We start from the raw sequence: 26,839 nt of genomic DNA on the forward strand, positions 1-26,839 counted from the left end.
CGGTCTCTTCAAGTCAATGCCGTATGCGACTTTTGATGTCTCGGACGCAGCATCACAGAAACACTTCTATCGCCCTCATATACTTTTGGAGCAGGTCGATGGCCTAGGTATGATGGTTCTGAGGCTTCCAATTTCTCCATCGACTTATTTTATTCTTGCGTTATAGAGAAACCGAACCTTCTCGCACAGGTGGAAAGCACGAGCACCGGTTCGCCCGAGACACAACGCTTTATAACATCCTGTCTCGAACATTGCCTGGCCAACCATGAAGTCTGTAGAATGTCCAGAGCCCAGGAGGTCTGGTTTCCGACCCGGCTGCTTGAAGTCGAGGGTCCCAATGCTAGACTGATCGTCACCAAGGAAATCCCGCCCAAGGGCCCGTACATATCGCTCAGCCACTGCTGGGGCGGCGCCGACATCATCAAATGCACCGAAAAGACCTTGCCTGAGCTCCGAAAGGGGGTCCTGGCTTCAGACCTTCCCGGAACCTTCCGAGATGCCCTCAGCGTCACCCGGTCCCTCGGAATGGCCTACATCTGGATCGATTCCCTGTGCATTGTCCAAGACTCTCCCTCCGACTGGGCTGCCGAATCCAAGACGATGCTCAACGTCTACCAGCACAGTATCCTGAATCTTGCCGCTACCCAGTCCCGCAACAGCCATACCGGCCTCTTCGTCCACCGCGCGCCGGAGAGTCTGCTTTCCGGCACGTTTACCATCTCCAACGGTGCTCTGAGCGGCTCCTTCATCGCCGTCGAAGCCGCGCTGGACAAGCCGTACTGGACTGCTGCGGTGGACGATGCCCCGCTCAACACCCGTGGCTGGGTCTTGCAGGAGCGTGTCATCTCACCCCGGGTAGCTCATTTCACGTCGGACCAGGTCATCTGGGACTGTGCCGAGCTCACCGCAGCTGAGACGGTGCCCTCCGGCGCACAGGCGATGCCACGCACAGTCCCGTTGGGTATCGGGCAGAAGCGCGGGTCGAGCCTGCTGAAGGTGCCGCAAGAGCAGGACCGGGCCCTCGGCCAGTGGGGGACGATTGTGAAAGAGTACTCTCAGTGCCACTTGACAGTCCCCTCGGACAAGGTTGTTGCCCTCTCCGGCGTGGTGGATTACTTGAGGCTCAGGTTAAGAGACAAGTTCTATGCTGGTCTCTGGAGGGCGCAGATGGAGATGCAGCTCTGCTGGACGGTGACGGGATCGAGAGCGGCGAAGCGGAACGCCTGTGCACCATCGTGGTCGTGGATGAGCGTCGACTGCGCCGTCGACACACCGCAGCATAACGAGTACGATGGTTATGTCGTGAAGCTTCTTGTGGAGGTCGTCAATGTCGATGAGGCAGCCGAGACCGATAACAAAGGTAGTATCTGGCTCCGCGGCGTGCTGAGCCCCGTTACACTTGAGACTCAACCTCAGCATCGGCTAGTTGGTACTGGAATGGAGCATCTGGTTCATCTGTCACTGGACACGGCCGATGCCGTCGATGCAGCAGGTGCTCTGTTCTTTGTTCCCGTATTCGATGTGCAGGAGCCGGATACCGGAGGGATGTACCAGCGGTTTTCCGAGCTCAGGGGCCTGCTTTTGGAGGAGTTGGATAAAGAGGCGGGTAGATACTTGCGACGTGGGCACGTCTTCGCTTCAGCACGGCAAGACACGAAAAGCAGGCAGTTCCCAGAGAGCTACCTTGATTTCCTGCAAGCTGTCGAACAGAACCTGCCTCGATCTTCCAAGAGGGGTACAACGAGTAGTCGTCTTTTTTCGATCATATGATACGGCGTGAGTAGAAACGTGAATAAAATGAGAGCTAACGCGAATGGTTGTACTAAAAGAAACTCTGGCTACGATATCTGCGAAGGAAGCCAACGTAGAAGCCGGGCGACTCAAGCACGATGTGCATATTGTGTTTTCTCTAGAAACAAGCCAATTCAGGGACATTACTCCAGACTGTAAGCAGCGGACAGCTTCGCACGAAATGAGGGATAATAGAACGCTGTCATTATTAAGTTTAGTCATTAAGTATTTACAATATATCATGTTATGGGGACTTAGTCCATGCGGTCTTTGCTTCTCGATCGTAGACCACCTTCTACGTTGGCGGAGCCATTCAAGGTACCATGCGAGGTCTTTGAGGATTGCGACCCAATTTCCACGACACTCATGTCCGAGCGAACGTTGAACGTCCGGCCTCTCCAGTTCACAGTCGAACCACAGAACACGGCCCAGGTCCAGATGGGCATGGCAAGAAACTCTCTGCCGAACCAGGCGGGCAGCCACTCCAAGAACGACCTCAGAGGAGCCCCACCAGGCGTCGCGGTGCCTCTGGCAAATTTGGGGGTATTCTCGTCGACTTCCATGGTATGGCCGGCGTGGAGACGGTTGTAGGTAAACCAGTCGCACACCATCCAGATGGTCACAAATGCCAGCCAGTACAGGCCCGTGGCACTCCACGTCTGTGCAGTACCAAAGAAATCGTGAAACCAGGGAAGGGTGGTGACAGCGAAAGCAAAGTAGGCGCAGCACAACAGTGACTCGACACCGGGCTCGACCAGAGTGGCGGCAAGAACCGTCCACTTGCGTGCACGAAGCCAGCGGGCGCGACGCCCAAAATATGCGAGCACAGACATGCCGGCCATTGGCTGAACGGCGAGGTCACCCATGACAAGGCCGTGGTTCTTCATGCCGGGCAATTTGGACCGCCACAGCAAATCTCCGATCAGATGGTCCTCGCAGATGTATTCGGAGAAGTAGTCGATTCCCCTCGGCAAATTCTTGCCGGAGGGCAAGATGGGGTTTTGTGACGGGTCTGTCACAGTGTCCAGGTGAGATTTGCGGAACATGTTGCTCTTGCCGACGGCACAAGGAGCAACGCCCACGGTGTTGATGGCGCTGTAGAACTTGGCGTGGCTCGTGGCCATGAACATCTCGTCGAGGCGACCGCCGCCTTGCTTCTTGACGTAGTCGAGCAGAGAGCAGCTGTGACCTGGGCTCCTGATTTGCGCGGAGCTTCCCTCCGAAGACAATAGCGCCTGTGCTTCCGTCGAGATGCTTCGGGGAGACACCGTGTCAACAACAATCGGAAGGAGATGAACAAACTTGTAGGGCTTGACTCGGCTTCCACCGGGCCCGTATCCCAAAAGCTTGTCCACCATGCGCCCGGCGACACCCTTGGCAACCCAGACATTGCAGTCCATAACCCAGATTATATCGCCTTTGGCTTCCCGGTATGCGCGACTGATGTTCCTGATCTTCGGGTTGGGTCCGAGATTGTCGACGTGGCCACCGCTACCGTGAAGCAGGGGGTCCTCCTCCTCAACTAGCACTCGCGCATCGAAGCCTGGGAAGTCTTTGACCAGCTGCACCAAGACGGGGTACGCCGGGTCGCTCTTGTCGGCCACGCATAGGCGGATCGTCAGCTTGTCGCGCGGGTAGTCTTGTCGGAACGAAGATGCGATGCAGTCGTAGAGGCCATACTCGAGGCCTTTTACAGGACGGATGATGGTGATGTGCGGCACATCTTGCTTCTTGAGCGAAGGGGAGACGGCTGGCTTTAGACGCGAAGAGTACGAGAAGATGCTAGGCAGGGTCAGTTTTGGTCGGCGAGGGGCTGGATATCATGCTGACATTCTAATAATACCGATGGATTGGACGATGTAAACGAAAGTGCTCCAGCCAGCGCAGACAAAAGCAATGGCTTGCACCGCTGAGGACCAGTCTGCCATGGCGTCTAGTTGCGAGATGGGCGTGTGAAAAAGCAAGATGTGGCCCAAGACAGAGTTGTCAGCTACTGTCAGACGCCATGGGAAGGAGAAAAAGCCGTCAGTAGGATGCAGGCATGACAGAAAAAAAATCCCCGCCACAAGACCGTCCGAAAAGCAATTTGGGTTATCTCGGAAGCGGACGAGGGCGAGGAATAACTGCCAGAAAGTCGGTAGGACCGGAAAGGAAAGTCGCGTAGCATAGAATTCCCACAAGCCCCACCACCATTGACTGGACGAAGCTTGAAATTACATGTATGCACCAGCCACGGACAGGGTGGGGCATATGTGGCTGATTGAGGGTGAAGGTGTGGCTAGGTCGGACCCATTTTCAGCCGCATCCGTCTCATCCGTCTCCACCCGAGTTATTCCGGACGGACTGGGAAAAGGAAAAGTCAGACGGCGGGTGGGATGAGACCTGACGGAAGCGAGCTATGGATACGGCGGAGACCTTTTTCTACGTTGAAATTTTCTGCACAGAGCCAACAGAAGACCTTTTCTTCTTCTTCTCTCCAACCACACGCGTCTGCCGCACAGGATCAAGCTACCTCGAAAAAGTGAGGTGATTTTTTTCAGCTTGAATGGCCCAATTGACGGGTGATCTGTCGGTCAGACGGGTGGAAAACTCTTCAAACAAGTAAGTCGTTGTCCTTCTCTCTCCGTTGGTTTCTTCCCTTCGTCCATGGTGGCAATAGCCAATGGGCATGGCTCTTATTCTTTTTCCCCCGCAATCCTCGGTTGCGACTAGGAAGAAAAAGGGCTGCCCTTTCGCTCTTTTCCACCTGCTGTTTACTATGATGACACCAATTACCCATTTGTGCGAAGAGGCGTCTTCATTGAACCTCGATGATGCCACAAATATAGACTACAACGGTATCTGATGCAAACACATGAAAAATCATTTCCTATGATGTTGCGAGGCTTTTGTAATGGACTCTAAGCTAACCATTGCTCCAAAGACAGACATGACTTGCTAGCACAATGTCGCAGACTAAGAATACGGCTTTGCCGACTGCACAGGTCATGACGCCTGATGCTTCGCAGAGCGCCTCGGGCTCCACGACGACGCCGCGGCCGAAGGGCCTGCCGTTGTACAAGATCTACGAGCTGCCTGCTCCCATACGGACCTTTCCGCTCCCTAGCTTCTACCCGAATAATCCAATTTCTCTTTTCCATGTCCTGTTTGCGTGGACGAAACAATCCTTGTTCCCACCGCCTGCTGAGCCGTCCATTGTGCACGAGGGTATCTGGTCCCCAGAATCCAAATCTGTCAACGTCACCGACGAAAAGTCCATGCGCGCGCTGTGGGAACAAGGGTTCTACGGCAAGGGCAACTTAAGTAGGAGTGAGCCCAACTGGCTGAAGCGCGAGCAGGTTAGGCGCGGGCTGGTGCCGGGGCAGGTCAGCGAGCTGGTAACGGCCAGCAGACGTGAAGAGCGAAAGCAGATGAAGTGGGAGAGGGCCAAGTCCGAACAAGAGGCCATCAGGCAGTTACGGATCCGAGAAGCACAACTAGCCGCTCAGGTGGCATCCGCTGATACAGTAAAACCGCCAACTTTGGCTACCGAGGCCGAAGAGTCCTCGCCAAAGCTCCCATCCAACCATGTCCCTGCCCGAGAAACCTCAACGGACGCGGAACCCGTGCCTGAATCAACATTACCACTGCCTAAATCCGACCTTGCGGTCAACGCCGTACAGAAGGACGTACCTGAAGTATCTCAAGACGCCCACCAAGTCACGTTCCGCGCCGAACCTGAGGCCCTTGATCTGTCCGTCAGAGACGATGCACCTACAAGCAATGGGACTACCGCTCGATTGATCAATGGTGTGTCGTCGTCTCACAACACGTCGGCAAGCATTGCTGCAGCCCACTCGGCGCCCCAGCAAAATCTCGAAGCAGACATCAGTTCCGCCAAGATCGCCAAGCCCAGTGACTTCCTACAATCAAGAGAGGAAGCCTCGCCTACTATTCATTCAGGAATCGTCCCCAAGACAGTCGATAAAATGCCCACACCAGTTTCATTGGCTCGGGCCCCTGTTGGGCCGATGGAACTTCTTTCTCTTCCCAACTCTCACCCCTTCTTAGTCAGCGTTGAGCAAGCCAAGGATGTCTCGGAGAGCGTCGATGTAGTGATCGACCCCAAGGTCGTTCTTCAATCCTCAGCCCCTAATGACGATTCTGTGCCGTCCGTCTCGGCTACAGTATCTCCCGTCGGGCCGTTGGAGCTGCTGTCTTTACCTAACGCAAACACACCGCTCACCAACGGGACATCGGTCGAAGCCACCAGCGCTTTTAATGCCTCCCCTACAGAAAGCTCTCCGACTGGGTCGCAGAAGCTGTCAACGATCCATGAGGATACTAGCTTCAGTGGCTCGGAGAGCAGAAACCGCGCAGGATCTGGGCACCTGATTAACGATCTAGTCGACGGCGACAAAGTGGCCCATCTGAACGGGTTGAACGGAATAGCGAAGGCGGCGATGGTCTCCACCTCTACCGAAATTCCGTTGACGCCAAAGTCCGGCAAGCGTCGTAAGAGCGTTCGCTTCTCGCCCAAGGTTGAGTCGACCACTTTCGAACACTCCGACCCTCCCAGCCCCAGCCTGGCCCTGTTCAACGCAACCAACGGAAAGGCAGCACCGCCTGCTGATGGCACTTCGCTTGGACCTGGTGTCCTAGAGGCGGGTACCAAAGATATTGCAAAATCTGACAACAGCAACCGGCTCGAGCCCATGACCGAAATCAAGGCCGAGACTACCGAGATTGCCAACAGGGAGCACCTCCAGCTTACCTCTGAGGAAGCCTTCTTCCTCTCTTTCGGAATGGGTGCCCTCCGGGTCGTCGACCCTGCCACCAAGGCGCCGATCCCGACCCCCGAGCTCTTCAACCTGTTCCGGTCGTATTCCTACTTCCCCTCGCAGGCCGCTGGGGAGCTCCAACCAGACGACGGGTTCCTGGTCAATTACGCCGTGTACCACCACTTCCGCTCGCTGGGATGGGTTCCCCGGGCCGGCATCAAGTTTGGCGTGGACTGGATGCTCTACGCCAGAGGGCCCGTGTTCGACCACGCAGAGTTCGGCGCCATCATCCTGCCGTCCTACTCGGACCAGTGGTGGAAGGAGAGCGACCGCCGACTACCGCGCAAGACGTGGCACTGGCTCCACGGCATCGTGCGCGTCCTGTCGCATGTCCAGAAGAGTCTGGTCCTGGTGTACGTTGACGTCCCGCCGCCTCCCCAGTTTGACGAGGCGATGAAGAAGGGCCCCGCGGAGGTGTTCAAGCTGTACAAGATCCGCGAGGTCATGGTCAAGCGGTGGTCCAGTAACCGCAACAGATGATTCGTTTCCCGGTAAAGGCTTATGGCGGCGTTGCAAAGGACATGAGAGAAACTCTTTTATACAAGCAAGGGATGTTTTGAGTGTATTGGGCTTGGGGGCTACGTCCACGCAGGGATTGTATATGAGTACTTGCGAGTTTGATGATGATGGCAAGTCCCAACGGGAGCCACTACGTTGTATGAGTAAAAAAGAAAACGAGAAACTCGCGAAGACGGCATGTTTGGCTCGCGCCGCGCCATGGAGATCTTGCTACACTAGAATACCCCCCGAATGTACGATGATGACGAAGCAAGCTGTCTTTTCTGAGACCCTCGAAGACAACCATACTCTCAGCATGCACGAAAATCTAACCGGGTTCTCGCTTCAGGCGACGACGTCCATGACCATGTCTATCCTATACCCTGCCGGTACCTGGTTAGGCCTGCCTTCATGTCCTATACTCGGACGGACTGCAACGGCGGATCCCATTCCAAGGCGCCCGGCCAAAGCTTCGATGCCCATACGAGCTCGACGTGGAAGGCCCCATAAACAATGCCATTGGCTCTTGCCGGCTAGTCCCGAAACCTCGCGATCTCCTGGAGATCTGACTGGGTTTAGCGCCGTCCGCTCCCGTGATGGCACCACATGCGGCGCGGTAGATAGACAGCACGCCCGGATCGCTTGGCCTCAGAAATGATGCAATTCCCCCAAAGCTGAAATGCTCGGAGATTCGCTGGAACATTCATCCATTTCTTTGTTTGACATGCTCCCCCCCCCCCCCCCTCCCCCCCAAAAACCTTGGTCTCATTCGGGGTTCTGTCAAGGGAGGGGGAGAGGGGAATTAATTGGAGGGGTAACGCGGCCCGATCTAGGTTTACTCTGCTTCAACATCGTCCCCATTGACGGAAGAAATCGAGCTCACTACCGAGAGTGGCAAGGGATCTGTCGGCCAGCACCCAGTATCATCCCGGACCTGTCAGGGATTAAGCATCGCTTGTCGGAACGCGCAGTGTAGTTGATTACAGCCTCCTCGTAGAACCACTCTTCCGGGAAGCTTGGCTGACTCGGTTTTACAGGGTGGGGAGGCACGACGCAGGGTTTGATTAGCCGGTTGTTCTTTGCACGTTGTATAAGAGGAGGAACTTGTAAAGATGGTTCTCGTCTACGAAGATGGACGGCCGGTACGACGCGCGGTCTCTTCTTCCCTAGCTCCAGCTTCAGCCTTAACTTCAAGACCTTCGCCGCCAGGCTCTCAGCAAGCACCACCCAAAGTGCGAGACGGGAACGTCGGCGACCGCGGACTGAACGCGATGAAGCCCCAAGCCCTGCTATCGGTGGCGGGAGCGGCCCTGCTGCCGCCGGCTTTTGTGACGGCAGCCCCCGCAGACGAGAGGGCCTCCGCGGCGAAGCCGCCAGCCTTCTTCCTCGCCGGCGACTCGACGACGGCGGCGCAGTCGGAAGGCGGCGGCGGCTGGGGCAACGGGTTCCTCGGCTTCCTGAAGGAGCCGGCGTTCGGCACGAACTACGGCCGCAACGGGCGGACGACGGTGGACTACGTCACCATGGGCTACTGGGATATGGTCAAGGATGCCGTCAAGGCCAACACGGCCAATTTTGACGTCTACGTGACGATCCAGGTTCGTCGGTTCCCCCCAAACCTTTCCCTATCTTCTGACACCCCCCGCCCGTCCACAGTTCGGCCACAACGACCAGAAACCCGAGAAGAACATCTCGCTCGGCCAGTACCAGACCAACCTCGCCAACCTCGCCGGGGAGATCAGGGCGCTCGGGGCGACGCCCGTCCTCGTCACGCCCCTCACCCGGCGCAGCTTCGACTCGGCGGGCGTGGTGACCAACAACCTGGCCAACGAGCGCGAGCGGACAATTGCGGCGGCGGCGGCGGCCGGGGTGACGTACGTCGACCTCAATCTCAACAGCCGCAAGTACGTGCAGGCCGTCGGCGAGGCCAAGGCGCACTCGTACAACCTCGTGCCGGGGGACAACACGCACCTCAACGACGAGGGCAGCGTCGTGTTCGGGCGGCTCGTGGCGGACCTGCTGCTGCGCAAGGAGACGCAGCTGGCGCAGTGGTTCACGCCGGACGAGGCGCTCAGCGAGGAGATCTGGAAGGCCATCGACAGCTCGCCCGTGTAGAGAAGGGAGTTGTAAAGGTCTCGAAGGAGGAGATGTTTGGAGATGTAGGCTGAGTGTAGCGCCTGTCTGTTTCAATGTTTAAGTACCATTGCCAGTATCCCTCGAGTGCATTTTCGATACAGCAGGCGATTGCATGGCGTTCGACCCCCCCTGTCTAAGTCGACGGGTTTGCTGGGAGTCTCGTATGTTGGAGTAATGATGGATATTTGGTCCGTTGCCCTCGATCAACATATCCGTGTTAACCCCAAAATCTTTCAACACTCTTCCACCTCGAGAATCATTAATAGTGGCTTGGTTGCTTGAAGGACACAAACGCTTCAGCCGCAGGCAGGACATGTAACGGAAGCTGCATGGCGGGGTTCACGAGGGGGAACCCCCCCCCCCCCCCCCCCAAAAAAAAAACCCCCCAAGGCGTATGTTGCCCGGGTGAACAGTTCCGGAGCCTCAACGTTCATGTGAAGGAGGCTAAGTCATACCGCATGAGATTCCCGTCGTCCGGCTGGGCCACCGGACGGAGGGGTGGAGGTCTCGGGGGCCGCGGACTTGGTGCGGGGGTCGAGCGGCGGCAGTGACATGTGAAATCGCATCACTGCCAAGGGGGGATCGTCTTGCTCGGTCAGAATTCATGGACGAATAGCTGATGGATGTACCGGGGCTTTGCTGATGAGGAGGTCCATGTTGAGGGATGCTTTCGGTGAAATGCTGGCGATCTTGACCATGTAATTTCGAGACATACACGAGAGCTTGGTTAACATGGGGAAAAGATGCACGCGTGTTGCAGCACGGATGAGACAGGACGGGATGAGGTGGGATGAGAAACAGAGGAGGATGAAAACCCCGCGCTGTTCCCGTTTAGCACCTGCATACCTAGATGGCAGATGCCTAGGTACCTACCCAGCAGGTAAAAGTACTTTACATACTAGAATAGTATACGAAGTACATGTACTGTCCGACCGAGGTTCATCCCCCCTCCTGGTGGGGTCCCCTGCCTGTCACTCTGAACTCTGGGAGCTCCCGTCCCGCCGCCATCCGGGGGAGGAGGGAGGGAAGCTCTTGCGACATTGGACTAAACAAATCCTTGTCACCATCGTCTCGTCCTCTCATTAATCCTCCGCATTAATCGGACTACCTATTACCCTCCTCGCATCTTCCCACCCCGGACAACGTAAATCTCTCCTTGTTCGGCTCTCCGCGAGATAATAAAGCCGTATCAGGGCTAAATATCCCCCTCGTCTTCTTCTGCTTTCTCTTTGTTCGTCCCTGTAACGGCTTCCCAGCAGCTGTCGCAAACCACTTGATCCCATCTTCTTTCAGCAGGCAATAGCCCTCTCCCGAGTACTTACTTCGATCCTTTTCTCCGCTTCCATCATGGCCCCGATACCTGCGCTTCGCCCCGTGGTGCGCGCGGCGGGGTTTCTCAGATCTGCTATGAGGCCGTCTCTATCCTCCCGCCTCCCCGGCCGACGAAACACCCCCCGCGTTCCCTTGGCATGTGTACACACAACCTCCCCCAAGCCCCAAGAAGCCGCCGCCGCCCTCCGCCAAACCGAAGTTTCCCGGCCCGCGGAACCGTCAATCGACGACCTTCGCCGTTCACCGCACGCGCTGCGCTATGAAACCCCGGCGCAGGACTCCCATCTCCTCCACATCGTCGACCCGAGCACGGGCAAGCCCACGGCCGTCTTCGACGCCGCCTGGCTCCGCGACCGCTGCCCATGCCCGCACTGCGTCAGCCCGTCCTCGGGCAACAAGTCCTTCGCCACCACCGAGATCCCGCGCGACATCGCCTTCTCGCAGGTCCGCACCCTGGCCGATGGCGCCGTCCAGATCCGCTGGGCCAACGACATCCCGCGCGCAGCCGCCATCGACCACGTCTCCGTTTTCCCCGCGACGGGTGAGGACGCCCTCGGCGCCATGGCCCTCGAGAAGCCTGTCCTCTTCGCCCGCCACGACTGGTCGCCCGACCGCGTGCCCAGGTTCGGCTGGACAACCGAGACCCTGACCCCGCGCCTCCTACGCATCCGCTACGACGACTTTCTCGCCGGCGGCGCCCCCTTCCGCGACGCCGTCCTCTCGCTGTCCCAGATCGGCCTCCTCTTCCTCACCGACATGCCGCAGACCGAGACGGCGGTCGCCGACGTGGCCCTCAAGTTCGGCGCCGTCAAGGAGACCTTCTACGGCCGCACCTGGAACGTCATTTCCAAGCCCGACGCCGAGAACGTCGCCTACACCTCGTCCTACCTGGGCCTGCACTCCGACATGCTCTACCTCGACTCGCCGCCCCGCATCCAGCTGCTGCACTGCCTCGAGAATTCGTGCTCCGGCGGCGAGTCCATCTTCAGCGACGCCTTCCACGCCGTCAGCCGCCTCCGTGACGCCCGCCCCGACCACTACGACGCCCTCTGCGCCGTCCCCGTCCCCTACCACTACAGCAAGAACGGCTTCTTCTACCGCCAGGCCCGCCCCGTCGTCAGCCACGACGAGGATCCCGACCTCCGCGAGGTCTGGTGGTCGCCGCCCTTCCAGGCCCCCTTCCCCGTCCACGCGACCGCCGCACAGGCCGCCGCGTGGCCGCGGTGGCTCGACGCCGCGCGCGCCTTCCAGGCCGTCCTCGAAGACCCCGCCAGCGTCTACCAGTACAAGCTACGGCCCGGCGAGTGCGTCCTCTTCGACAACCGCCGCGTGCTGCACGGCCGCCGCGCCTTCGACACGGGGAGCGGCCGCCGCTGGCTCAAGGGCACCTACGTCGCCGATGAGGACTTTAGGAGCACCCTGCGAGCCGTCCCGCGGGCTGGAAATTAGCCTCGGGGGCCTAGATACCGACTACGTGCTCCTTGATTTCTGGGTTACACCATGATTATGCTTGAACATTCCAACGAAGTCACGAGGGGTCAACCGGACGGGAGGGCCATAGCGGGCCACACACGCCCAGCTCAGTTCGAAGCCGAATTTGGGTGGATCGCCGTCCGTCGTTGGCGTCTCCGCACTAGAATTGGCACTTGCTGTTGTTTGTAGCCACGATAGCGTACCAATAATGATGATCTACTGGCAAGGCACCCAAAGCTCCCCCTCCCCCCCTCTGTAAATAAAACCAGACGCCATGCCATCAAGGAGAAACAGTTGACAGACCCCTCACGAGGTCCCGACTTTCCGCAATTTTGGTCCACAGAAAAAGAAAAAGAAAAAGAAGGGAAAAAAAAAAAAGATGTCCCATGGGCCCTCCCCAAAACGCCCTTTTCATCACGGCTCTTTTTTGCCCGAAATCGAATCTGTGATTTTAAATGGAACCCTCCCCGCACGCCGGGCCTACGAGTCCCACTTCTTGGCCTCGACGCCCTCGGGGGGCACGGTTTCGACCTTGCGGCTCTTGACGTCGTCCCAGTCGGTGCTGAGGGCGGTGCCGTTGCTCTCGGTGAAGCTCTTCATCATGGCGCGCTGCTGCTCGGGCGTGGCCCCCTTGTAGAGCGTCTTGAAGAAGGCGTTGATGTCGCGCTCGTCCTCTTCGTCGGCGCCCTCGAGCTTGTCCCAGTTCTTGGGGCCCGACTTGGACGAGGTCGGGTACGCGGGGGCGGCGGACTTCTGGATCGCAGGTGCTGAAGGCGCCGCGGGCGTCGGGGCCGGCGCGGCAGCCTTGGGCACGGCGGGCGCGGTGCCCGGGGAGCGCTGGAGGGTGGGCCACTTCCCTACCTCGAGCTTCTTGAGGGAGAACTCGACCTTGTTCGCGGTCACGGTATGCTTGGAGCCCGCCGGGTCGATTTGGCCCCAGAGGGGGATTGTGTACCAAGGTTCGTGGCCGGGAATGTGCGTCATGCGGATCTGCAATCAGGTAAAACAAAAGTCAGCGTGTCGGCTCTCAGTGACAGCTGTTCGATTCAGGGGGGGAGGGACAATACCTCTTGGCCATCATACTCGACTTTGAACTCGTCCTTGGGGATGTTCTTGGCGAACACCGACACCGACATGGTGGCGTTGCTCTGGAAGAAGTCGACGCGCACATCCTTCTTGACTTCTGGCTTCTGGGCAGCCGCCGCAGAAGCGGCCTGGACCTCCTCCTTGGTGATCTCTTCCTCGTCGTCCTCCTCGGGCGCGTCCAGCGAGACGCCCGGGTCGTACTTGACCGTCACCATTCTCTTCTCGTCGTCCTGGGCGAGCTTCTCCAACCCGGAGAGGATCTGCAGGCGCAGGGCGCAGATCGAGTTCCACAGCGCACCGTACTTACTTGTGGCCGGGTCCTCGGTCGCGCGCACGGCTGTTATCTCGTCCGTCAGCTCCTTCTTGGTGGCGGTAGCGAAGCCGCGGGCGCCGACCCTGGGCTCCTTCCACTCGGGCAGGGACATGGTCTTGCCCTCGGCCAGGCGCTGGGCCCAGGTGGCGCAGGCGTCTGCGTTGGCGAGCTCGCCGAGGCGGAGGTGGGCGACGGCGCGGCGGTACTGGGCGTCGGTGATGAAGGCGCGGTTGCCGCGGGCGGCGGCGGCGGCGTAGGCGAGCTCGGCATCGCGGAGGGCGCGGCGGTAGTCCTTGGTGCCGATGTAGGCCTTGGACCGGGCGATGAGCCACTTGGGCGACTTGGTCGACTTGAGAGCCGCCGACAGCTTCTCTATGGCGAGGGGCCAGTCCTTGGCCTCGACGGCGTCCATGCCCGCCTGGCCGGCCGTGTATTCAGACATGATTGGGCGGGTGTGTACCTGGGCGGGTCTAATGCGATTGGCGGCGATGCTTATTGTGTGCTGGAAAGAGTCAGTTGTGGCTTAGGGAAAGCGTTGCTGAGAAAATTGAGTGGTGTCTTGAGGTTGGGAAGTGACCAAACGGAGGAGACAAAACAGCAGACGGTGACGCAGCTGCGGGTTGAAGGTTCGGACTGTTCTGGAAGCTGTGGTGGGGCAGCCGCCTACCGCCTTCTCTTTCTGCCGCCCCAGCTATGGGTCACCCCGCACCGTCCGTCTCACCGCCTTCTTTTATCGAGCACAAAGCCCGACAGACGAACCTTCATGTCGGAAATTCACAAGAAACCACAAGAGCGTGAATCATGGTCCACAACTACTCGGCCTTGGTGAATTGGTCTTGAAGTTCAGGCCATAGCGATTTAAAAGCCAATTTTCGATGACTAGGACAACCCAAACGCAGACAGACTGATCCTAGCATTCATAGCAAACAGACCACTGACTAACCACCATGACCAATGCAGTAAACGTACCCAGGTTTGGGTTTCTGTCTTCTTCTTCTCCTTCTTTTTCTCTTTTCTTTTCTGCTGTTCTTCAAAAATTCGTAACCCTCATTAATATTAAATATGCTATGGACATGTAGTCAAATCAAAATCTAGGAAGCAAGACGGTCTAGGTCTTATTCATCTCCCTTCTCGCTGATGCCAGGGGTCATCTTCTCGTCGGGGTATTTGCGGGCAAACATGCCGAGCGCCTTGATGGGGAAGGTGAACTTGTAGTTGGGGTACGCGATTGTGCAGCTCTTGTTGAAAACGCCCTCCATGGTCTCCTGCAGCCACTCGCCGTTGGCCTGCTGGCGGTCCATGAGAAATTGGATTCCCTTGCGGAGAGGCTCCATGTGGGGATATTCAGCCTCAATGAGGCCGATGAGGGCCCATGCCGTCTGTACGACCAAGGACCCTCTGGTATGTTCGTGGTATTCCATCGTCTCACACGCCTATTGCTGTCAGTCAAGCCCGTCCTGGGCGGCTTTTGCGGGGATCCTACCTTGTAACTCTCAGACCAGCCACCATCCTCTCTCTGCTTGGAGACGAGGAATTCGCACCCTCGCTTGGAGACCTTGCTAGTCTCGTAAGTGTCTCCCACGCTTGCCAAGCTCTCCAAGGCGAACATGCCGGCATAGGTGAAGCAGATGCCCCAGCTGCCATACCACGAACCGTCAACGTTCTGGTGGGACCGAATCCAGTTGACGGCACGCTTGATGAAGATACGGATATCGTCCTGTCGGTAGTCGGGCCAGTACTTCTGGAAGAGCGACAGGGCCGTGACGCAGGCGGTCGTGCACTCGGGGTAGTCGTACTCGATCATGATGCGGCCAAAGACCTCAGCAGCGTTAAGCATTTCCATGTACTCGCCGCCGCGTCGTCTTTCGTAGGAGCCCACACCTCCAGTCTCGTTCTGGTACAGCAGAATAGAGTCGACGGCATCATAGATGCGCTGGTCCTCGAGGAGTTGAGGATAGCCCTCCGTCTTTTGCAGCATGATGACGGACTTGAGAGCCTCGGAGATGCAGTCGCTCACGGCGTAGCCCTGCTCTCGGTTACTGAACGGCCAGCCACCCTTACGCTGCTGGCGGTAGCACTTCTCCATGTCCTTGCAATCCTCGCGGATCTGCTGCCTGTCAAGGAACCCGAGAGCCTTCTCGAGCATCGGGCGCCATCTGTCATCGGTCTCGAGGCCAGCCGCTACAACCGACTGGATCATGAAAGCCGTGTCCCAGCACTGGACGCCGTTCGTTCCGTTGCCAAGCATGCCCTCGGCATTGACCCACAGCGAGTCCATGATCCTCTCGGTGTGTCTGCGGACGGTATAGGATCCGGGTCCGTCCCGGATGTAGCAAACGACATGGTTCATGGGGCCGTTGACGGGCGCCAGTCCCAGATAGTCCGTGTTGGCGTCTTCCATGTCGATCAACTCGCTGGTCCATGCCTCGGCCTTCTCCTTGATATAGTTGGTTCGGAGATATGGGTTCCACAAGTTGACCAAAAACCAGTTGGCCGTGTTGAGAAGCCATGTTTTGGGGTGGTAGTTGTCACCCGGCGCGATGCTATTGCGGTGCGCCTTCCAGTTGATGGACGCCCAGTTTTCGGGAAACAACTCCTTCTTGAGCGACCGAATCAGGTCCGTCTCCTCGCAACTCCAGCGCCTCGAATAGACATAGGACATGGGCAAGAAGACTTGGCGGATGTGAACCCACCATCGCTCTGGATGAATGGGCACCCATTTGGGCAGCAGCCAGATTTCTGGGGGGACCGGGTTGACAATGTCCCAGTCCACGATGCCCAAGACGGCGAGCCACCATTTGGCCCAATGGGGTCCCTGGGTGGCGCCCCCAAGTTCGTGTAGTCTCGCTCTGGCCTTGACCATGATGGGCTCGTCCGCATCGACGCCGACAAGTCGCAGGGTCGTGTAGTTCAGAGAGGTGCCAAACACGGTGCTAGTACCTTCGGTGTGGAGGCCCCAGCCGCCCAGCTCGGGGTGGGCCCGCGCGAAAAGGTAGTTCTTGATCTCGGTCGCGAAGGCAGACGAGATGGGCGTCTTGGTGACATACCAGGCGATGACGGCGCTGGGCAGAAGGAACATGGGTCCGCCATACTCGCATCCCCAGTCGCCGTAGGGCAGTTGTAGCTTCTCCATGAATTCCAGACCATTGCGGGAGGCGTCGAGAGGGCTCTCGGGTTCGGGGAGGATTGGAAGGTCCTGTGTAGGCGAGGATGGTCAGCGATGAGAGGAACAAGGACACAAGTCACGGTGCATGAGCCTAGAGGTGGGCTGACCAGGGGAAGACCCAAGTAGTACTTGTCGGCATAGGTCTGGGGCCAATTCTTCGCAGCCTCATCATCGTGGTCCAAGTACTGCCAGGTGTGCCGTCCATCCTCATCTTTCATGCGCCATCTCGTGCGATCGGTCTTTGCGTCGACGCGGGGCTTCTTGGGCCATTCTTGTTCGGCAATGGCCTCAGCGACGCGCTTACGAGACTGGACCGCGTCGGCCCCAAGAGTGCCATTGCTCGAGGCGAGAGACGAGGTTTTGTCGACAACCATGTTGCTATGTATGTCGCTATCGCTCTGAACAAGAATGGGCGGGACGCGGGTTGTCGAGAGACGAGTCCGAGGTCTTGGGCCGTACCAGAAGGTGGAGGCCAAAGTGCGTTTATGAATTGACCAGTCCAGTTAAGACGCAGTCCCATCCCCCCCTTGCGTACCTCTTCGAGGCGGTGTCCAGGTTCCAAAAAACGCTGGCGACAAGCTGCATGGACGGGATAAACCCACCATACCCTTGCACAGCGCCCCTGTCTAGATTACCCAGGTACGTACCTATTCTATTGGAGTGATGTGATCAACTAGGTAGAACCTATCTAAGCAAAAACTACGGATACAGACGCACCACTATTTGCAATTTCAAAAGTCGAGCTAGAAGCTTTGCCATTTGCCAAGCTGACCCCAGTTCCATTGAGCTGTAACCTTTCACACTCGTGGAATAAGGTACATTGACAAAGTCCCTTCCAGCTTTCAAAGATTGAGTTCAGGGGTTTCGGATGGTCGAAGCCTATAGGCACTCGCCGATAAGATAAGCGACCTCGGTGGGAGAGCACCATCTGGCATCATCATTTTCCTGAGGCAGGTACCTACAGGGACGTAGGTACCCGCGGACGATCCGATCCTTCCTAAAGTCCCAGTCCAAGACAAGAACTAATCAGCGCTGAGCAACCAATGGTTCATTTGTCAATGGGGCTACAATGTGGGCACCGACTTACCTACCTTCAACTTCGGCGCCAGTGTGATTCTCCTGATCGTGACATCTCTCCAGGCCCTAGCCAAGAACATACATCACCGCAGCGTACGGGGACGTCTTGTATCTGTTCTTTTTCGACGCATTACGCACACTCTGGGCTCTCCGGACCATGTTCCCTATGGACTATGCTACATCTCCAATGATCAACGGCAGCCAGCAGGGCCGACTAACATCTCACCTTAGCCATTCAAGCAACGTGGTGACCATCCCTGATCATGATCCTCAGCAGAATACCACAGGGGCCGCCATCGCCAAGCTGGAAGACATTCTCGCCGCCGTCCGAGAGTCTCTTTCTAGAAATGAAGAGATGTCTATTCCCTACAGATCTCGCCGCTCTTCGGCCAGTCGATCATCAGCCGACCCAGCCCGCTCTCGAACTCCCAGGTCTGCTGTTCGCTTTCCTGGACGGACGGTCCACGAAGCCACCAAGTTCAGTGCGTGAGTGGGTATTTTGGAGGTAACGGTCTTCTGACATTCCCATCATGTAGGCCGATTGATGCGGATCCTCCAAATGTCTCTCTGCACCCTCATGGCAGGCCGCACCATCACCAAGAGGTTTGTCATCACCACCCTTTCGTTTGCTTGCTTCCCGTGTTGCTAAAGGCAAGAGAGCCTAGAAACATCTACTATCAAGATGAGAACCTTTTCAAGAAGCAAAGCGTCGTCGACAATCTCGTTGATGATCTAGCCTACACCCTCGGGCTTGGCCGGGAGGACCTTGGCATCGTATGTGGGCACCATACCGCCGATGGTGCTTTCTCACTCTGATAATAGGTTGCTACTGGTAAAGGCTTGGTGGCAGGCCCGATTCTGATTCGTACAAAGACCCATCACGCTTTCCACTCGTCCTCGGAGGCGCCACCCAATCTCGACGCATCTTCGAGCGCAACCGTACGATTGCCTGGTGGTGCCATACTTTGTGTGGGCAGATTTACTAACGACTTTTCAGGGGGTCCTCATACCTCCGGCGAGAGACATCTCTCAGATTGACTTTGGCCGCGCGCGATGGGTGCTAGTCATTGAGAAAGACGCAAGACCCCATACCCTTCTTCTCTCGGAGCCTGTTTTCTGACTTTCAAAGGCAACGTTTCGTACACTGGCCGCAGCCAGATACTGGGATGCATCTGCCTGCGGAAGCGGCATTCTTGTCACGGTGTGTAGATCCTGCTGGGTTCAGCTCAATTTCGATCAGTAGGCCTCCTCTGACACTCGAATCAGGGCAAAGGCTATCCAGATCTGCTCACCAAGCAATTCCTCCACCTCATCCATGACGTGAAGCCAGAGCTTCCAATCATGGCCCTTGTGGACTACGATTCGGATGGCATTGCCATCATGCGCTGTTATAGCCATGGCTCGCGTGGCCATGCACACGAAAGAAACACAGTCGTCCCTAGCATGTCATGGCTCGGCATCAAGAGCGGCGACCTTGCCCCTCAGTCGAGCCTGCTCTACTTCCAAGGGCAGGTCCTTGGTGGCAGCCAAAGATCAACTAGAACGGGCCTGTTTGAACACTCGAGCTCTCTGACAAAAAAGGACAGGAAATCAGCTGCCAGGATTATCATGGAGATTGGAGAAGACGGCGCTGATTGCGACATTATGTGCAGACGGGAGCTGCAGGTGATGTTGTTTCTGGGCATCAAGGCCGAGATTCAAGCCGTGGATGACGCCGGCGACATGTCGAGTTGGCTTGACAGAAACATGAGGGATCACTTGTTCACTTGTTAGAACCGCCCGGATGGTTTGGTTCCCGTTAACATGTTGATTGCCACATTTGTTGCGGACTTCACTTTGGCTGGCACATCGCTCTGATTCACCTAAACAAATGGCAGAAGACTGTGCGTAGTGCGCGATGCTAGTTTACACACTGTACCTCCACACACATTACTCGAAAATTTCTACTCGACTTGAAGACTCATTCAGGCCCTCAAATAGCGCTCACAAAAAATCACCGAAAATGGCCCCCAAACTCTCGGAAGAAGAGATCGATGATCTGATCTACTTCTCGCGAGCCGGCGAGCTCGCCGATCTTAAGGAAACGCTCAAATCCCTGTCGGAGCGCGAAAACGCTTCCATCGGCGAGGTCATCATCGCCGCCAAGGACGAGGGCAAGTCGACCTGCTTGCACATGGCCGCGGGCAACGGCCACATCGGTATATTCTACCACCCACGATCTTGTCACCCCAAGAGAAGAACCTCCGACTGACACCCGTCAGGCGTCGTCAAGGACCTCATCGCGGCCCTGGACTCCCGCCCCGCCGACGAGCGCAAGGCCTACGTCGACGCGGCCAATGAGTTCGGCAACACGGGCCTGCACTGGGCCTGCCTGGGCGGCCACCTCGAGGTCGTCAAGCTGCTCGTGGCGAGCGGCGCGTCGCCGGCCGCGGCCAACGACAAGGACCAGATCCCGCTAGACTCGGCGCTCTTCAACGGCAAGAGGGAGGTGGCGGACTGGTTCCTGGCGCAGTCGGAGAAGATGGAGGGCGGCAACCAGGAGGAGGGCCTCAGCGGCGCAGCGGCGGGGGTTGAGATCGAGGACGACGGCGAGGGGGAGGGGAAGAAGGCCGGAGAGGGCAGCAAAGATTCATAACTGAGCCTTTTATGAGTTGAACGAAAAAAAAAATTCCAAATGAGTGAACGTCATATCTCGGGCCTTTCTTTTTTCTTCTATCTTTTTTTCTCTTTGGGTTCTACGGTGAACGTGTATTAGTGAGGAAGAATAAGAAACCAAGATTCTCATAAGGGAATCTCCTCGAGCAAATGGTGGAAACTTGGTAAACGGGAGAAAGTGAGTCTCCTATTCATCATGGAGCCGTCAAATAGTCCCTTCCCTTCCTCCTCTCTTAATCCTACTTCCACTGTTGATGCCATTTTGGGTCTCACTAGCATTCAAGATATCAATACACAGCCAACGGGGGAAAGGGCCAGACCATGAGCCCTGCATGGCTCTTGGGGTCCAAAGCGTTTGCACTTTATCCTCCGCTCAACACGGCCGCCCCCGGATACCATGGGAATTAGAGGGACTGTAAGGAACGAAATAACAATGAATTAACACATTGTGAAGCTGGTAAAGTGAGGCGGTTCAGACATGGCATCGACAGTTGAGAAGATGAGACTTGGGAAATAGAGGGTTAAACAGCGTAATGGCAGACTAAAACTGAAACCTGGTAAGTAACGATAAGCCGGCCTCTTTATCCTGGGAATTATGGGTGTGTCCGTAGGCGCTGTGAGTATATTGCCCACGTCGAGATGCTTTATTTCGACTTTATGTATGTATCATCGTCTCTCAAGTAACACATGTCGATTTGCATATCGGCGAATTCTCTTCGAACACGAAACTGTATACCACTGGTCCCCTTGGGAGGTATACTGTGGAAGCATTGGTACTACAATCCTTTGACTCCTACGTGCTGGGTCGAGCCTTTGAAATATCAGATCAGAGTGTTTATCGGGTATTTCCAATACTTTGCACAAGAAATAGGCTCGGCGTAATCTTCGTCTTTTTTTTTTATTTGCTACCAATGCTTCTAGAACCGAGCCCTGTGGAGTGCCCCCGAGTCAGTTACACGGGGGTGCATCCCTGTGTGTTTTACTTCGCCCTGCAGGGCTACCGGGGGGTGAGCTTGCCAGGCGGTAGATGACGCCGCATGTCCAATATTACAGGAGTGTTCCTGCATCAAGGGTTCTGGGGGCCGGATACCGTCGCCTGTGCTCCGTACCCAATGTTGGTTTGAGATTGGCACATTGCTCCGTCGGCGCAGTTATCGTGTTCCATGGCTCGACTGGACGCACAGCCACCGCATCGCGGACCCAAGAATATGCTTCTGTCGGCGTGACTCTTCGGGCCGGAGGCAACCCGCCAATCGCGGGATGCGTTTCGTAGTGTCCGGCGAGCTATTTGATGCGGCTGCATCCGCAATGTATAAGCTTGCCCAGAACAACGACAAAGCACGCTTCACTTTGCTCTTCTGTGGCACCGGCAAATTGAATCAAAACTTCGGTCGGATTTCCAATTTGCACTTGCATTATATCCACGCTTTCAACGTCAAGCAGCATCTGCACAGCCGGAAGCCCATCGGTACCCATGGCACAACCACTGAAGCGCCCTCTTACCGAGGCCGAACTCCGCAGGGCCGAGGACTGCGCTGACGAGAACGCCAAACTGGCAGAGTGCTGGGAGAGTCATCAGGTCGCCATCGTGACATGCGAGCCGGCCGACGAACTCAGTTTCCCTAGCTACTTGAGCACGTCCGTCCTGACCATCGAGACCCTGTTGCCCCTCGAGCAGCCCACGCCGGGGAGCCCTGACAGGAAGAAGAAGCAGCAGCAGCAGAAGATGCGCGAGCCCAAACGGGACAAGAGGAGCGAGTCGTCGGAGCCGAGGCCGTGCTACTTCGAGCACCGGTCGTACGAGCGGCTCGACGTGTGCACACAGGTGGCACGGCTCAAGGCGTCGATGACGTTCGACACGCTGGCGAAGGAGTACGGGACGGTGTGCATCGCGGGGTACGACCTGCGCGAGACGCGGCGGGCGATGGAGTCGCTGAGCATCGAGACGCCGGCGCGGGTGGTGTGGGTGGACCTGATGAAGGTGCTGGAGCACCAGGCACGCGGCGACGCGGGCGGGATCCCGGCGGAGCTGCACAGGTACACGGACGACAACGTGACGGTGCGCAACGGGCGGTACGACCGCGTGCCAGGGAGGCCGCAGGGATATTACGGGATGCCGAGCGTGCGGCTGCTCGAGGTGCTCGGCCCGGCGGCCGCGGCCCACCGCGCGGACTTTAAGAAGATGGAGAAGGAGTCCGCCGCGCTGAAGAGGATGGCGAACAAGGCCCGGAACGGTAGTTCGTAGAGGAGGGTGGGTTCATGTAGTCGAATCAAGGATGCGGTTGGCGCGTCGTTCCGCCGCCTCAAGAGACGCCTTCCATCCGGTCTGATTCCCCATCCATCTAATTACTGCCTCGTGACAAGCCCGTTGCGTTGGATTTGTCCACGTTGTGTCTTGATGCGGGATTATCGAACCAGCAGATAAACATGAGGTGTTTAGCCTAAAGTGGTAGACTCATATCCTGAAGAAGAGAAACATCGCAAGAGAGTAAACATGGTCTTTCAAGAAAAGGAGACGTGGTGATACCATGCCACAAGCTCAAAACCTTAGGGTCGATGATGGAATGACTGGTGTTAAGCGGCACAAACGAGCGGACGACGGGACGGAAAGGAAGGCACCACACAAACATACAGTACGTACTTTCCGCGAACATATAATCACTAACCATTAATAGAGCAGGCGCTCTATTCTTCTTCACTTGGAAGACGTCACGTGGTCTTGCAACTTCTCTACTCTTGAGCGCCATGAGGCAGTATGGCAGATACAGGTTAGGCAGGTACACACATACCTGCCTGGTCATGTACCTACCTACTGTATCCGTAGGTACATTAGTTTAGACAGGTCGCTTAGTAACCGCGTGGGGGTCCGGCAACTTCCCCATTCATTCCACGTTCCCCCCGTTCCTGGAAGGAGAGACCAACACAAGGATGTGTGGAGAAGGGGAAGGAGCTCCCTCATCTCGCCCCGCGTTGGTCCCTGGCGCCTAAGGCTTAAGTTTGCCAATCAACCAAATCCCCGTCTCATCCCAACTCGCACCGTCGCAAACAATCTTACCAGCCATCGCGACATCTTTGGCGCAAATCACTTCCTTTCACGGATGAGGAGCGCGCTGTCCGGCTCCTAAGGCTATCCGAACGGCATCTTATTGCCTCCGGATGACTACCCAGCCAGAACAGCCGACGATGCTCCCGTAACTGCGCTTGATGACGAGCCTCCCATCTTCCGCTCAGCATGGCAGTGCTGGGCCCAACTACAAACGCGCCAGTCGCAAAGGCGCCCCGCGTCGCTTTGTTTGCGATCATCCGGGCTGTGATAAGCTGTACTCGAGGGCGGAGCACCTTCAGAGACACCAGTTGAACCGTGAGACCTTACGCCGAGATGGGTTGCTTTAGTCACCCTTGACGCGACTGACGCGACTCATCAGACAACCCCAAAGACATCTTTGTCTGTGACGTCCCAGGCTGTGACCAAAAGTTCGTCCGCGCCGACCTGCTCTCGCGACACAGGAAGCGCCATTCTTCCTCGTACATACCACGGAACCGCGCCCCCAGCTTCAGCACTTCTGTCGCCTCCGCAGCAGTCTCATCGCCCACCTCGGCTATTCCGTCACAGACGACTTTCCACTTTCCTTCTTCCAGCGGGCCTCATGACGCCGCCATCCTTCTCACCCCCGACTCGAACGCGACGCACGCACCGACCATGGCCGCACCAAGCCTCTCCATGGCTCGGCAGGCGACGAAGATCGGCCAGCCGTCCGCATGGCCATCCATCGACGACATGAATGTGGATATGATGCGTCCGAAGCATGGCTACTGCGGCCGCGAGCAGATGTCTCTATCCGAAGCGCCGCCAATCATGCCGCCCTTCACCTCCGTCGGCTTTCAGCCCCACGAGGCATTATCAAGGGAGAACTTTGCCATGTGGTTGTTCGACCCCCAGGCAACTTTCACCGAGCTCAACGGCGTCGCCAATCTGCCCTTTATTGAAGGCGGCCTCGAATCGACGTTCAATAACAACATCCACTATGACTACGAGTCCCTCACGAGCCGGTCGCAGCTGGACCCTACCCCGCCACGCCAAGTGGAAGTCAGCGATGGACTCATCGCCGAGCATCGCCGGCAAGAGATCCTCCGATGGTTTCAGGTTTTTCGACAGAAGCAGCCCAAGTACGAGCCGCGCATTGTGACCCTGGTGCATGAGAGCGGCGGAGATCTGCCTGCTCTGAGCCTGGACATGATGAGGGATTGCTTGAAAGAGTACTGGAAGAATGTCTCGCCGAGGCTGCCCATCATACATCAGCCAACCTTTTCATCCAACCGCTGTTCCATCTTTTTGTTAATGGTCATGATTGCGCTTGGAGCCGCATCTCTTAGCAGCAGGGACTCGACGGGCAACCTGGAACAATATGGAGGGTTTGCTGATGTCATCATTTCTAGCATTCGATGGGAAATCCTCACCGCCGAGGAGGCCTCACCCCCAGTGGGCTTGTACATCGCCCAGTCGCTGTTGTTGCTCGAGTTTTACGAAAAGATGTTCTCATCCAGGCGCATGCACGAAAGAGCACACATCTACCACTCAGCCACTTTGACCCTCTTGAGAAGAGGGAGCCCCCTGATCGGGAAAGGAGGCAGTGACTCGCCCCCAGAAGAAGCAGCACCTACAGCCAACGACGGGGCGTCGTCTGACTCGAGGACATGGTGGGTTCGGTGGGCGGAGAGCGAGTCAATGTACCGTGTTGTCTTCGCAGCCTTCATGATGGACGTGGTTCACGCAGCCATGTTTGGGCACGCTGCCAACATGGCCCCTCACGAGATCCGGCTCCCACTGCCGTGTGACGACGGCCTCTGGACCGCGCCGACTCCTGACGCCTTCCGCCATCTCGATGGGAACTACAGGATGTATGGCATTAAGCAAGTGTCTTTCCTGGACGGGCTGAAAAGTGCCCTGCACGGCCAGGAAGTTAAGACGCACACATTTGGGCGCATGATCATCATGTCGGGCCTGCTCAGCGTCGGGTGGCATCTATCCCACCGGGAATCCCATCTCAAGTGGCTCGACCTGCGCACACCTAGCACGGAGACGCACGATGGATGGAGAAAGATTCTTCTCCGTGCGTTCGACGAGTGGAAGGAGAGTTTCGACAGCGCCGCAGGAGCTAACGATACGTCCGAAGTCCCAGGGCAGCCGTCGAGCTCGAACGGGCCGATCCACTCAGCCGCCGTGCTCCATCACTTGGCACACATCAGCCTCCATGTGGACATTGTCGATTGCCAGGTATACGCCGGAGCCAAATACCTCGTCGGTCGCAAAGTCTCCACGCGTGACCACGCCAACGCGGTTGCGCGAATGCGGGCCTGGTCCAACGCCCCATCAACCCGCCACGCCGTCCTCCACGCCTTCAAGCTTCTGTATCGTGTCCTCGTCGACCATAGGGGACCCAAGCGACGGACGAGCAGCTTCGGCTCCCTACCGGAACCCGTGTCGGTCTTCTACTCCTGCCGCAGCGAGGCGGATCCCCATCGGCCGTGGATTATGTACTACGCGGCCCTGACGATATGGTCCTTTGTGCAGGCGCTGGGCATACCCAGCAGGAACGTGCCGCCCGGGAGATATAGCGAGATCGCTCGGTACCTGGCGCACTTTGCGAGCTTGGAGGAGCTTACCGACGAAGCGACCCGGGACCTCAACGAGAGGTTGCCGGCACTGCTGGACCTGCTGAAGACGAGTTTGGAGCAATCTCATTCGGAGTTACTGAGAGAAGCCAGTGACAGGCTGAAGGTCTGTCGGGAAATGCTGAGATGATGAGACGCTGGCTTTTCGACCCAACAGCAGTATGTGCAAGGGTCGCCGCGACTAGAACAACCCAGTTAGGCACCAAAAAGACCGAGTTGAAGGCTCTTTGTTCACAACTCGAGCCAAGATGCCGTCAGTCCTTGGCAGATCGACATGTTGCCGTGTCCGCCGACCCGTACCATGTTGGGGAAGCTTGCCAGCCAGAAAAGAAACACATGATGCTTGGATGGCCATTACAATAGGTATGTTATCTGTCACGGATCTGGACCCAGAGGACCGTTGCCACCTTCTATGCTAGGACCACCACTAACGATGCTATCAGAAAGACTAAAAGTCCATCACGGAGAAGGAGGGGCGATTAGACGAGCATTGGACTAAAGCATCAGACGTGTGTGCATATGGAATGGTCTATGGACCGCGCCGTTTAGCTCTCATGCTATGTCTCGTCCAAGCAGGGCCCTGCTGAAAGACTCGCTGCCTCGATAGCTGCGGTTAGCCAAATGGCAGAAGGGACAGCTTAAGCTTCTATCGGCCCGACATTGGTCAAGGTAGTAACACATCACAGACCTGGACCATTTTTAAACTACATGGAATCCAGACACTTCGGCTACACGTATAGATGTGCCTCGATGACATGCTGTCGCTCGCGTACTTGATGACATCAAGTGTGTGGAAAATCTCGAATTCTGAAGATGAAC

General features: G+C 57.0%; 11 protein-coding genes across 11 annotated transcripts; 8 read left to right on the forward strand and 3 right to left on the reverse strand.

Annotated features, from left to right (window-relative positions):
- Positions 1–279: 279 nt before the first annotated feature.
- GLRG_09383 (heterokaryon incompatibility protein) lies at positions 280–1,770 on the forward strand (the record flags this gene model as incomplete). The annotated part of the gene is made up of 1 exon (XM_008100068.1): positions 280–1,770. The coding sequence occupies one exon, from the start codon at positions 280–282 to the stop codon at positions 1,768–1,770; it is 1,491 nt and encodes a 496-aa protein (XP_008098259.1).
- A 275-nt stretch (positions 1,771–2,045) lies between these two features.
- GLRG_09384 (ceramide glucosyltransferase) lies at positions 2,046–3,719 on the reverse strand (the record flags this gene model as incomplete). Its single annotated transcript, XM_008100069.1, has 2 exons — positions 2,046–3,573; positions 3,622–3,719. The coding sequence occupies 2 exons, from the start codon at positions 3,717–3,719 to the stop codon at positions 2,046–2,048; spliced, it is 1,626 nt and encodes a 541-aa protein (XP_008098260.1).
- A 1,017-nt stretch (positions 3,720–4,736) lies between these two features.
- On the forward strand, positions 4,737–7,091 carry GLRG_09385 (tRNA intron endonuclease; the record flags this gene model as incomplete). The annotated part of the gene is made up of 1 exon (XM_008100070.1): positions 4,737–7,091. The coding sequence occupies one exon, from the start codon at positions 4,737–4,739 to the stop codon at positions 7,089–7,091; it is 2,355 nt and encodes a 784-aa protein (XP_008098261.1).
- Positions 7,092–8,380: 1,289 nt separating this feature from the next.
- On the forward strand, positions 8,381–9,224 carry GLRG_09386 (GDSL-like Lipase/Acylhydrolase; the record flags this gene model as incomplete). The annotated part of the gene is made up of 2 exons (XM_008100071.1): positions 8,381–8,707; positions 8,766–9,224. 2 exons carry the CDS (start codon positions 8,381–8,383, stop codon positions 9,222–9,224), a joined length of 786 nt encoding a protein of 261 aa, XP_008098262.1.
- A 1,368-nt stretch (positions 9,225–10,592) lies between these two features.
- On the forward strand, positions 10,593–12,026 carry GLRG_09387 (TfdA family Taurine catabolism dioxygenase TauD; the record flags this gene model as incomplete). The annotated part of the gene is made up of 1 exon (XM_008100072.1): positions 10,593–12,026. One exon carries the CDS (start codon positions 10,593–10,595, stop codon positions 12,024–12,026), a length of 1,434 nt encoding a protein of 477 aa, XP_008098263.1.
- Positions 12,027–12,530: 504 nt separating this feature from the next.
- Positions 12,531–13,891, reverse strand: GLRG_09388 (CS domain-containing protein; the record flags this gene model as incomplete). Its single annotated transcript, XM_008100073.1, has 2 exons — positions 12,531–13,040; positions 13,118–13,891. 2 exons carry the CDS (start codon positions 13,889–13,891, stop codon positions 12,531–12,533), a joined length of 1,284 nt encoding a protein of 427 aa, XP_008098264.1.
- A 673-nt stretch (positions 13,892–14,564) lies between these two features.
- On the reverse strand, positions 14,565–16,989 carry GLRG_09389 (squalene/oxidosqualene cyclase; the record flags this gene model as incomplete). The annotated part of the gene is made up of 3 exons (XM_008100074.1): positions 14,565–14,882; positions 14,933–16,645; positions 16,723–16,989. The coding sequence occupies 3 exons, from the start codon at positions 16,987–16,989 to the stop codon at positions 14,565–14,567; spliced, it is 2,298 nt and encodes a 765-aa protein (XP_008098265.1).
- Positions 16,990–17,849: 860 nt separating this feature from the next.
- Positions 17,850–19,465, forward strand: GLRG_09390 (type IIB DNA topoisomerase; the record flags this gene model as incomplete). The annotated part of the gene is made up of 7 exons (XM_008100075.1): positions 17,850–18,174; positions 18,229–18,295; positions 18,358–18,466; positions 18,515–18,631; positions 18,690–18,755; positions 18,822–18,893; positions 18,959–19,465. The coding sequence occupies 7 exons, from the start codon at positions 17,850–17,852 to the stop codon at positions 19,463–19,465; spliced, it is 1,263 nt and encodes a 420-aa protein (XP_008098266.1).
- Positions 19,466–19,694: 229 nt separating this feature from the next.
- On the forward strand, positions 19,695–20,327 carry GLRG_09391 (uncharacterized protein; the record flags this gene model as incomplete). The annotated part of the gene is made up of 2 exons (XM_008100076.1): positions 19,695–19,890; positions 19,954–20,327. 2 exons carry the CDS (start codon positions 19,695–19,697, stop codon positions 20,325–20,327), a joined length of 570 nt encoding a protein of 189 aa, XP_008098267.1.
- Positions 20,328–21,821: 1,494 nt separating this feature from the next.
- GLRG_09392 (uncharacterized protein) lies at positions 21,822–22,592 on the forward strand (the record flags this gene model as incomplete). Its single annotated transcript, XM_008100077.1, has 1 exon — positions 21,822–22,592. The coding sequence occupies one exon, from the start codon at positions 21,822–21,824 to the stop codon at positions 22,590–22,592; it is 771 nt and encodes a 256-aa protein (XP_008098268.1).
- Positions 22,593–23,551: 959 nt separating this feature from the next.
- Positions 23,552–26,150, forward strand: GLRG_09393 (uncharacterized protein; the record flags this gene model as incomplete). Its single annotated transcript, XM_008100078.1, has 2 exons — positions 23,552–23,708; positions 23,773–26,150. 2 exons carry the CDS (start codon positions 23,552–23,554, stop codon positions 26,148–26,150), a joined length of 2,535 nt encoding a protein of 844 aa, XP_008098269.1.
- Positions 26,151–26,839: the final 689 nt, after the last annotated feature.

The sequence above is a fragment of the Colletotrichum graminicola genome (genome assembly GCF_000149035.1).
Source record: "Colletotrichum graminicola M1.001 genomic scaffold supercont1.48, whole genome shotgun sequence".
Lineage (NCBI taxonomy): Eukaryota > Fungi > Ascomycota > Sordariomycetes > Glomerellales > Glomerellaceae > Colletotrichum > Colletotrichum graminicola.